The sequence below is a fragment of the Streptopelia decaocto genome, assembly GCF_964273445.1.
Source record: "Streptopelia decaocto genome assembly, chromosome: 18".
NCBI lineage: Eukaryota > Metazoa > Chordata > Aves > Columbiformes > Columbidae > Streptopelia > Streptopelia decaocto.
The window spans coordinates 7,124,737-7,136,218 of NC_138673.1; the positions used below are offsets into that span (position 1 = coordinate 7,124,737).

At 65.3% G+C, this 11,482-nt stretch overlaps 1 protein-coding gene across 10 annotated transcripts in view; it reads right to left on the reverse strand.

Moving 5' to 3' along the window:
* Positions 1-10,237, reverse strand: part of MYO18A (myosin XVIIIA) — a 36,415-nt gene extending 26,178 nt beyond the window's left edge. For 8 of the 10 annotated variants that reach the window (XM_082068510.1, XM_082068506.1, XM_082068505.1 and 5 more), the window contains exons 1-2: positions 10,154-10,237; positions 4,193-5,283 (exon numbers count right to left, since the gene is read on the reverse strand). In XM_082068510.1, the coding sequence (XP_081924636.1) occupies positions 4,193-5,206 (1,014 nt within the window). In that variant the 5' untranslated portion in view covers positions 5,207-5,283; positions 10,154-10,237. Of the gene's footprint in view, positions 1-67; positions 137-265; positions 285-1,038; positions 1,220-4,192; positions 5,284-10,153 lie in introns of those variants that run through there. The other 2 variants (XM_082068502.1, XM_082068503.1) reach the window with 2 other exon arrangements.
* Between the last annotated feature and the right edge of the window lie 1,245 nt (positions 10,238-11,482).

Sequence of the window (11,482 nt, forward strand, 5' to 3'; positions counted from 1 at the left end):
GAGCTGGTCAGCAGCGTGGGGCAGCATGACCCGAATGTGGGGTGCAGGCAAACGCGCGAAAGACTTCCCTTCTGCTCCCAGAACGCAAACCGGGATGAAAACGCCATGGCGATGTCTCATGGAGCCGCAGCCCTGGCTGGGGAGAGACCGAGAGGTGAGACAGGCCGGGGCCGGCATGCAGGACACCAAACCACGGCAGAGTGTATGAACACTTGCCCTTCCTGCTGCCCCTGGGGGCACAGTGCCCTCGGGAATGGGGTCCCACCTGGCCTTGCTCAGCGTTCGAACAGGCAGCGCCTACAGGAAGGGCTCTGGGGACAGACAGGCGGCCAGGCTGAGACACAACAAAACTCATTGTGCAAAAAAAGCCCCGTTAGTCAGGCCGCAGGACCGTGCCCCACTGTCCCCCCAGGCCAGCCCGCTGTGGTAAGCACATGCCAGGGTGAGGAAAGGGATATTTTCTGCCCCGGGCAGCCTGCTCACCCTGACAGCCACGGTTTATTCTGAGCCTGACCCTGTGCCAGCCCCGGTGGGGACCTGCCGTCCCGGTTGGTGCCACGCTCTGAAACCCAAAGGGGATCACACCCAGGGCTGTTGGGGAGAAATACCCGTCCCAGGCCATGCACAGCACAGAGGAGCACCTGGCCATTGAACCAACCCACCTGTCAGGGGCACGTCACCCCATCATGGAGGGGTCCCCTGTCCCCTCCCTGTCACCCGAGCATGAAATGACAGTGCCTGGAGCATGGGCTGGGCACAAGGGTCCTGAGATGAACTTGCCCATGGGTCAGAGCCCCCAAACCCTCAACCTATGGTGCTGCCAACTCCTCAGAGCCCAGCACCACCCCAGAGGTCCCTGCAGAGCACCGGTGTCGGGGCAGAGGGGCAGGGTCCCCAGGGGGTTGCAAGAAACTGCCCCTGGCTGCCAAAATACCCCAGGGGCGGGTGCAGCCTCGTGGCCCCCAACCTTGATGTTGGGACTGGCCCCCACGTGCCCCCCTCACGCCATGCTGGTCACTCTGGGGGTCCCCACCTTACCGCAGGGTCGGGGCGAGCGGGGAGCGGGGCTTCTGCCGGCGCAGCGCGGTGGGAGAGGCACTGGTGGGGCAGCAGCCAGCGGCGCAGGGACAGCTGGGCTGATAGGGCCACCCTAAAAATAGCCGAGGAATGCGAGGGCCCCACCGGCGCGCGCAGCAGCCGCGGGTGCGCCGGGGGGGACACGCGGGCAGCGGGGCCTCGCCGCCACCGCCATGGCCGCTGCCGGAGGAAGTGATGTGGGCTGGCGGCAGCCCAGGCCCGCGGGGGGGAACTGCCTGGCCTCCGTCCCACCGCTGCCCCCGGGGAGCGGGGAAAGATGGGGCGAGCCCAGGAGGTGCTGTGCTGCGAGGGATGGGGCTGCGGGCTCCTGCACCCAGGGTGCGCAGTGTCGTATCGGACGGTGCCGCCCTGACACCGCTTGCTCCTCTCTTGGCTTTGCCATGAACACAACAGCCTCCCCAAAATGCTCCTGGGGACAGCCAGCCTCCTGCCCCAAGGTGAGGGCTGGCACCGCAGATGTGTGCTGGCCTGGCAGCCCCCCGGCACAGCGTGATAGCCCCACGGTAACGCCGCTTTTGTGGCAAAGCTGCCTGGGGAGGGCTGAGGTCTCCCTGGAAACAGCGGGAGCGGGGCGAGGGGCCGGGGGCCTCCCCGCGCGGGGCCTGCCGGGAGGAGGCCGCTGGCAGGGAGCCAGGGACGCCGGCGGCACGGAGGGGACGCGGTGACCACCTGGGCACGATGGGCACTGCAGGCGGTGCCTGAGCAGGTCTCTGCCTGACCCTGGGGATGAAGACGTGCCCTGAGACAAAAACCACTTGTCCCCAGGGTCCCTTGGGACCCCCACACCAGGGACAAGCAGTGCTGTCCCCACACTGAGAGAGGAACAGCCAAACCAAGCGTCCCATGGATGAAACACGGACAAAAGGAGAAAGTGCCTCTGGCGCGACGGGAGTCCCACGGACCCCACCCCATGTCCCCCTACCACCCCACATCCCAGTGGGACACAGCAAAGATCTGGCACTCAGCCACACCATGGCCCGGTGGCCTTGCACCCGGGGGACAGCGACCACCAGGGCGCCCGTGGCTGGCGGGTGAGCATGGCACACGGGGTCTGCCGGCGCGGCCGCCGGATGCCTGTGGTCCCACCAACGCGCTGGAGCAGTCGGAGGCGTTTCTGGAATATTTCTGCCCGGCCGGCGCACGCCTGGGCCCTGTCAGAGGAATTTCGCCAGTAAATAAATAAATACAAGCACAGAGTCGAGCCAGCCTGGCTGCCCCGTCCGGGAGCAGGGCTGGGACACGGCGGGGTGGTGTCACCCGGTCCCCAATGCCCAGGCACGCCGTGCCACCGGCCAGCCTGCCGTGCACCCCAAGGCACCAGGGGGGGTGCCAAGAGCCCCCCCAGACACAGTGGGTGCTGCCCCTGCCCGGCTGCAGCGTGGGTCTGTGGGGACAGGGACAGCTTGGTGCTGCCCCCGCCGAGGGGGCTGAGCCCCCTGGGGTATGGAGGGAGCCCGGCAACAACCCCGCTCCAGCCGGGAAGGAGCTTCCAGAACAACAGCCCAAAATATGTCTATAATTTCCTGTTTCAAAAAGGATCATTTTTATTTAAATTAGGACCAGAAACATTCCAGGGAGCTTAGTGGGGCCTGGGGGAGAGCTGGGCCTCCCTGTGTGCCAGCACCTTGCACCGTCCTGCCAGGTGAGGGACCCCAACCACACCCTGCACCGCAGCTTCAGCCCCCCAGCACCGGCAAAGCCGTGGCATGTCCCCCGGTGCACCCCTGCACCGCGCAGAAGGGGGACGGCACCCTGCAACAGGAGGAGCCCGCGCTGCAGTGACACCCCAAGATGCCACAACACGGTCACTGCCACCTCTCTGGCTGATGCCATCAAAATGCGCCACGACCCGGCGCGAGGCCACACATGGCAGCATCTCCCCCACAGCCCCAAGGGCGCTGGTGCCTCCTCGTCCCCTCTCAGCCGCAGCACCACGCTGGGCACAGCCCCCGCGCACTGGCACTGAACACACACCTGCCTCCAGGGCAGCGCGCAGGGGTGACAGTCATCCCCCAGCCCCACGGGGCTTTCTGCCCAGGTGTTATCCCACCGGCACAGCGGCACTGCTCGGTGACGCCTGCCACGCTCTGGGGAGGAGCTGCCAGAAAGCTGGCGCTCCCGCTCGGCACAGATCCCACACCGCAGCACCGGTGCTTCCTTGGGAAGCACATGGCACCCCAGAGCCACCACCCCGGCCTCATCGCGGCCACCCTCGCTCCATCCTGGCCACCACCCCACAGGGACGGAGCCTCCCTGGTGCAGGTGATCTGCTCGGCGGGCACAGGCACCGTCCTCTCCCTAAAGAAGTCTTAAAAATACACTAAACAAGCCCAGTTACAAACCAAACCAACACCGTGCTGCTGCACCCCCTGCCACCGCGGAGGGGGTCCAGCCCTGCAGGCTGCCAGCATTTGGGATCCTCCACGGGGACACTGGGGAGCCTGCGGCAGGGTCAGCAGAGCTGGCGGCTCAGGCGGGAGATGTGGGTCACCCAGCCATTAAGTTTCTATTTATACAGCAGCAGCCGCACGGGCAGGGCTGCGCAGGGCCGCGCACGCCGCCGGCAGCTCCCGTCCCCCAGCACACCGTGCTGCCCGCCTGGGTCCCTGGGCAGGGATCCCAGCGGGGTTGGCTGATGCAGGCAGTGGGACAGGCAGTGCTGCTCCTGCAAAGCAGCACCAGAGATTTCCCGGCAGTGAGGAGCAAAGCTCCTTTCCCTGCTGGACTGTGCTCCCTCAGCAAAGGGATGGGGACAGACTTCCTGATGAGACGCAGAGCTGGGCTCTCCCGGAGCCCCCCAGGCAGGAGTAAGACTAAACCCAGCAGCACACTGAGCATTTTGGGGGCAAAACCCACCAATGCTAGTTCGCAAACCCACCCTTGCAGCCACTCTGCTGCTCTGGGCATGGGCAGGCATCACCCCTGCATCCCAGCCGCAGCCTCCCGCTCCTCCCTGCTCATTGCTCCCGGTTAGAGTAGCCGTGGCACCCATCAGTTCCCAGGGGTGCTGCCAACCCAAACACCCGCCGCGAGGATGCTGGCAGCCGGCAGAAAGCCAGGGCACCGGCTCCACGGCGAGGACGGTGTTACTCACATCCCAGGCAGCGCGGCGTGTCCCGTGGCCGCCCCGCAGCCAGCAGCGGCTCAGCTCGCTCAGCTCCAGGATGGGCTGCACCTTCAGCTGCACCGTCTCCCCCGACTGCCGGATCATCTCCACGATCTCGTCCCGGGATTTGTTCTCCACATTCCGCCCATTGATCTCCACCAATCGGTCACCCGGCACCAACCCCAGCGCCAAGTCTTTGGTGCCGGCTCCGGGTTCGGCGAAGTGCACGACGCGCCGGTACACCTGCCCGTCGGGCGCCCGGTCCAGCATGGTGGTGCGGCGTAGGGAGAAACCGAAATCGCCGGTGTTGCGCCTCTGCAGCTCCAGCTGCCGCGGAGGGGGGGGCTGTGGGGGCACCACAGTGGGCAGCCGCAGGTCAGCAGGGAACTTCTTGCCGACGAGCTCCGGCACCCTGGCACGCGGGGAGGCGGCAAGAGGTGTGTGCGGGTGTCCTGGGGGAGCCCCTTGCTTGGTGAGCTGTGTCTCCAGCGTGCGCACCTCCACCTGTGGGGAGGGGGCCGCCGAGTGCTCGGAAGGGGTGGAGGTCTCCGAAGTGCTCTCATCCCGGCTCTTCTGGGAAAAGGAGAAGCGTTTGACGATCATCTGGGAGTTCTGCTTGGCCAACGAGCCAAACTTGGCTGCCCGCTGCAGTACTGAGCCCTTGAAGTTGGCATCATCCACCTTGAGGTCATCACTGGAGCTGGCCGTGCTCAGGTGCCCCGAGTCCAAGATGACGCTGCCCCGGTTGCTGTCAGAGTCGATGTCCGTGAGGTGCAGGTCAGAGCCGCTGGCCACCTTGATGGGAATGGGGTTGGAGATCTCCAGGCGGGTCTTGGAGTCCCGTTTGGAGGCACGGTTGAGGTTGAAGAAGCCACGGCGCATGCTCATCTCCTCTAGGCTCTTGAGCTCAGCCGCCGACATCCGCTCCTTCTTCTCCTTCTTTTCCTTCTTCTCCTTTCGGGCCCCATCCTTCTCTTTGTCCTTCTTCATCAGGTTGAACATGGTGGAGGGGGCTCAGGGCCGCTAGCCCCGGCAGCAGGGCGCTGGGTTGGGGCGCTGGTCACGGCACGGCCGTCTGCCTGCAGGACACACGGGCAAAAGCACCATCAGACAGCGGCACTGCCAACACCCACCCCACCCAACGCATTCACCGCCAGCCCTGTCCCCGTGCCCCCACGCTCCCTGGGGACAGCAGCACCGCAGGGCTCTGGGCTGCCCCGGTCATCGTGTCATTGCCCTGGCTGGGCATCAAGTCCCAGGGGTACAGCAAGGGTGGCCCCGCGGTGCCCCAAAAGAAACCCAGCAGCCTGGCACCCCTGAGAACCCACACCAGCACCAGGGCTGATGATAGGCAACACCCCCAGGACCTCCGGGAGCTGAGGAGCTGTTTCGGAGCAGCAGGGGTGGTGGGGAGGACAGCATCCCGGCTGTGTTTGCCATGGTTACCGCTGGCAGGGATGCTCCCCAGGCAAAACTGCCCGTCCCGGGGGAGACATCAAGCTGGTTGAAAAACCCCTTGTCAAAGACGCAGAGGCCTCTCTGCTGCTTGTCCCAGCCCCAGCCGCCGCGAAGCTGTGCGGGACAGCCGCGGGCACTGTCCCCACCGGGGAGGGAGCTGGAAACACGTCCCTAAGCGAAGGCTGTCCTAATAAACAGGAACCTGTAAAATCACATCCCTCCCAAACACTGATAAGTGTCTATTTTTAGCCAGGGCGACACAGAAACTCGTGATGCCGCCGGCAACCTCCAGGAACAGTCGTTCTTTCATTCGGGCATCCCGTGCCGGGGGAGGAGCACCGAGACGGTGGCAAAACTGCGGCCTGGCAGAAACCCTGGCCTCTCCGAAAAGCCTGCGTGCACCCAGCGCCCGGGGGCACCCACAGCCTCGGCCCACATGGGGCTGCTATGGGACTCGTCTGCCCCCAGGGAAACCACTGCCCACCAGGCCCCCCCGACCTCCATCAAGCACTCAGGCTGCCAATAAACAATTCCAAACCGGAGCAGGCGGCTGGCAGCACCGCGGGGACGGGCTGACAGCTATATATAACGGGGCAGGAAGCCGCGCAGGAACTTAACCTCGACACAAAGGACAACAGGAAAACTCCCTGCGTTCAAAGCATCTGCTTTAGAGCTCTCCGATGGGCGCGGGGATGAGGTTTGGGTCACCCATAGGGACGGGCAGAGCTGCCCACGCTAGAAGCACGGGCCCTGCAGGCACCCTGGGGTGCATGGATGCCATGCCGTGCCGTGCCAAGCTGCACCTCGGCTCCACCGCAGCACCAGTGCTGCAGCACCGCTGCCTGAGCCACCTCCCTGCAAAGGCACGTGGTCCCCGCTGCCCCTGAGTGCACCCGCTGGGACATGGGGAACCCGACCTCCCCTTGGCAAAGCCACAGGGGTTCAGGGGACAGCAGGGACTGCCCGAACCCTGACAGCCCTCAGGGCCAAGGCAGGAGCACGTGTGCCCAGAAGACACCCAGGCGCACAGCAGGCAAGGACAGGGCTCTGCGAGCCACGGCACAGGTGTGTGACACAGCCGAGGCAGCGAGGGAATCTGTCCGAGGGACAGGGTCAGGCACACAGCATGGCCGGGCAGCCACATTCACCAGCTCTGAGCCTCCTGCCCTTGGCCGGGAGGCAGCCAAGGCTCTGCCCGCACCGCTCAGCCCCGCGGCTCTGCCTGTTCTGCCTTCCCCTGCAGCACCCAGGGCTTTGCCCAGACCCACAGCCAGGACCTGGGCTTTAGAACCCCGAAACGCATGAAAACGAGCCAGCCCCTTTCTCCCAGAAATGCTGGCTGCAGGCGACCTGCTGACCTGAGCCTCCCCCCCCTGACCTACAGCAGGTGCTGCTGGCAAAGGGCCCCACGGCCGCTCCACGGTGGGGGCTGCTCTCCACCGGCTACTCCATGGTGGTGCTGGGGCCTCGGCACAGACAACGGCAGGGAGGGACCCACCTACACCCATCCCATCCCCCCACCATGACATGTGCCACCGGTACCCCCAGCTGCCTGGGCACCCCCGAAGCAGTGCTGCCAGAGGGATGCAGACAGGGCTGCACCCCCCGGAGCACCCCATGCTTACCCCAAGGCAGGGAGGGGGCTGCCAGGACCCCTTCCTGAGTCGGGGGGACCCTCGGGAGCAGAGCCGCTCACCAGGCAGGTGCCGGTTAGAGCCGCGGTGCTGGGAGGCGGGCAGCAGGCGCGCTCTTTGTCCTCAGTGGTTTCTCTCCCCCGCACACAAGCTCCTTCCCAGCCTTTGTACGCTCAACAAAAAGGGGGAACAAGCATTACCATCTGCATCGTTAATCAGGCAGCGCCAGCAGCCAGCGGCCCGGCCACATGTGCCCCACGCGAGGCTACCGCTGGCAGGAGCAGAACAAGGGGCACAGGAGCCTCATGGGCTGGGGTGAACACCCCAACATCCCCCCTGTACCGGCATCCCCAGGTTCCCTCCATTTTCCCTGAGGAGGCTCCCGCCACGGCACGCACCGGGGATGCCGGATGGGTGCAGCCCGACGCCGCGAGCAGGAGGCGGCTGCTGAGCGTCTCTTGCTCCTGAATCAGACCCAACGCGCCTTCCCGGACTCAGCCCAGGCTCGCTCTGGGATTACCCAGCGCCAGGCGTGTTCAGGGCAGTGGCGTGCATGAGCCACGACAGGGGAGGGAGAGGAGACTGCAGGCACCGGCTGTGCCCGCCAACACACGCAAGGACACTGCTGTGACACCTGGGCTGGCAGGGGACAACAGATGTCACCTTGAAAGGGCCAGTTGCCAGAAAGGAAGACCCAAATCAAGGCACCCAAACCCCAAAGCCTTCCTGGAGCCCCCAAGCAGGAGCTGGGAGAGGGGGATGCAACTCGCTCCTGGTGCCCCCTGCCAGGGCGCCGGGAGCTCCAGGCAGGGAGGAAGGCGTTCACTGAAACTCCGGGCCTCTCCTTCCCTCCCCGAGACGCAATCTCGTCCGACACGCTTCTGCGCAGGGACCTGCAGCGCAAGTTTCCCGGTCGTCTGCCCTCCCCGCGGTGCCGGAGGTAGGGCTGCGCTCACTCACCGCTCTGGCACAGGAGCTGGCAGCTGCCGCCTCCTTGTGCACACCGCGTTGGGGCACCCCGGCTGTCCCCGGACCATGCCAGGGAGTGGGCAGCGCCGCAGCAATGCCCAGCAGCCAGCCCGGCTCTCACACAGGGCAGAAGGGGGTGACCTGCGTGATGGCTCCTCGCCTCCTTGCCAGACACATGTTTTCCGCAGAACAAGGAAATGTAGGGGTTTTCCAAACCCCTCTGCACTGCCTGGCCTTACGGACAACGCTGGGCTTCGTCAGGAGAAAAACAACCCCGGGTTTACCCGAGTCACAGCCGGGCTATGTCGCCGGGCTTCCTCCAAAGCAGGATTTTGAGTCCTCCTGCCACAGGAACCCCACGTCAAGCAGCAAAGGATCCAGCCTGGCTTCAAAGTGTCACCCCGAGCCGGCGACGGAGGCTGGGACAGTGCACAGGGTGCATGCGTGGGGTGAAAGCACCCACCTCGCCCCAAAGCCAGACAATAAAACAGCCTGAGTCTCCTTACAAAACAGAGGTGGGAGGGCAGCAACCGCTGCCAGGCTCTGCTGGGTGGGAGCGAAAGTGGGAGACAATTTAGTGACCAGCTTATGGGGAGGAAAGGTGGGTCACAGCCCTGTCGCCATTGGACATGTCCCTCCCCCACTGCCTGTTTCTAGCCCCAAATTTGCAGCCTGACGCCACACATGGCCCAGCCCACAGCAAAGGTGACGGCTTGAGCTGTGGCTCATCAGCGGGCAAAGTTCAGGGCTGGCGCAGGCGCTGCAGGAACGCTGGGCTCCCAACAGAGAACGGGGGGTAGGCGCTGCTGGGTGGGGGATCCTCAGTGCCGGGGTGCCAGGGCCAGCCTGGAGCACAGCAATGCCGGCCGTTGCACACCCTTGTACAGCCGCCGTGGGCCCAGACTTTTCTGTAATTGCCCTAAGTTTGGCTCCGGCACTCGTTGACCAGAAGATTTGCATCTCACAGGCCGGCTGGAAACCACACTATTTCTGGACGCGCGTTCCAGCCCTCACCCGACGCTCTATATATTCCTCCCCGGGCAAATGAACATGCAGGCAGGCGCCGTGGCAGCCACAGGCCCCACGAGCCCCCGACACCCCCAGCCCAGCTTGCTGCAAGGCCACCCACCCCCATTGTGTCACCCAAAAAAGGGACCCAGGTGCCAGTGCTGCCAGCCCTGGTGGCGATGCAGTTAACGGTGAGCCGGGCTAATGGGTTCAGATGCAATTCCCCAGCAGTGCGGGAAAGGCTCAGGCCGGTGGTTTCTCCCTGGAAGCAGGACCAGCCCTGAGGAGCACTGCGGGGGGTGCTGGGGCACCCCACATGGGGCACCCTGCAGGGACAGGCTGGCTGTCCCCCACGGAGGGTGCATGCCCACCCTGTGGGCACAGCTGCCCCCACAACAACCCTCAGCTGCCCCTGGGGGGTGCAGACACCTCCAGCACCCCGCGGTGTGTTGTAAACACACAGGTGCTGCAATGCAACGGGCGGGGGGGGGGGGCACGCACAAACAGACCCCACAGCGCGACACGGGGCAAGCAGAAGGTGACACAGTGGGGCTGGCACACACATGCACACACACATGCACATATACACACGCACACACAGACACTGCAAGACACCGGGCGATGCACAAGCACAGGCGCTGCCAGACAACAGCGGGCCCTGCGCACACACGCACAGCCCGCAGCAGCACCGGGGGGGGCACACGCGAAAACACACGCACCGGTTGTGCAACGCCGGGGCGGGCACGAGCACACGCACGGACACGGCCCGGCCCGGCCCGCCCCGGGGGGCGATGCAGGCGCAGCCCGGCCCGCACCGGGCGCTGCGTGCCCGCGGCCCTGCCCCGGGGCCGGTCCCGGTGGCGGCGCGGCGGGTACTCACCCAGCGGCGGCGGAGCGGGCCCGGTGCTGGCGGTGCCGGGCCCCGGCGGCGGCGCGGGGCGGGGCGGCTCCGCACCGGGGCGGGAACTGCCGGCTCTGCGCGCGCCGCCCGCCGCGCCGGGCGCGGCTCCGCTCGGCACGGAACGGCCCGGGGCGGGCTGGCACGGCATTAATCGGCCCGGTATGGAACGGAACGGAATGGAACGGCACGGAACGGCGGCGTCCGGCCCAGCCGGGAACATTCGGGCTCTGCGATAAGCAGCCCCGGTGCGCACCGCGGCCCCGCCCGCAGCGCACCCCCAAGATCCACACTGCGGGTGCGCACACGGGACCGGTGCACCGGCTGTGACACACCCCCGGGGCACACACAGCTGGGGTGCACCCTGCAGCGCGCCGTCTCGGGTGTGCACGCAAGTGGGGTGTGCACGCACACACACACCCCGCGACACACACAGGAACACACGCACAGTCACTTTAGAACAGCTGGTGTACACACACACACACACACACACACGGTGTGCTCACACCCCGGTAAGCACACAGCAACACACCCCTGCAACACACACACACCGGGCATCACCCTGCAACTCAGCATACACACACACACTGGAAAACACACTCTCACGCCGTGCACTCACACTGGTGCACACACAGCCCTGTGCATTGCACCCGTGCGCACACATGCTCCTGGGGTTCCCCTTTTTGGAAGTATCTGACCAGGAGTCGTGCCGGATCCAGCATGGGGAGAGCTTCAGGTTGCCGGAGCAGGGTGGCCAGTCCCCACAGGTGGCTGCACAGCCTGGGAACACAAAGCAGGACGTGGCGGACCTGCAGAGCCGTTTTGCAGCCAGTGCTTCTCCCCACACCGCCTGTCCCCAGGGAGTTCTGTGAGCACACAGCAGCCAGGGCGTTCGGGATGGTTCCTAGCTGCCTCGGCCAGGAGACAGCACGTCGTTAATGATGAGCATCTCTCAGAGAGCCCAGCAGCGAGAGCCGCAAAACTTTTGCTACACCTCTTCCACTCATGTCCAGTTTTGGGGCATCACATCAGGGTCAGTCAGATACAGCTAAAATCCTGCGCCGCCCCCAGCCTCACACAGGGTGAAGGGCAGTGGCAGCTGCCTGTAGGAAAGATGATTTCAGGGCAAGCCCCTCAGTATCTGTGCTTGGACATCCTCTGTTGCCATGAGAAGCCCCCACTGTCCAGCCCTCAGCACAGAGCAGCTCTGCAGCAGCAAACATCTCCTCCACAAGCATTGGGAATCACACTGGGTTCACCCCCTGCTCTTGGGATACACTTGTCTGGGTGTCACAAGCCCTTGTACCCTCA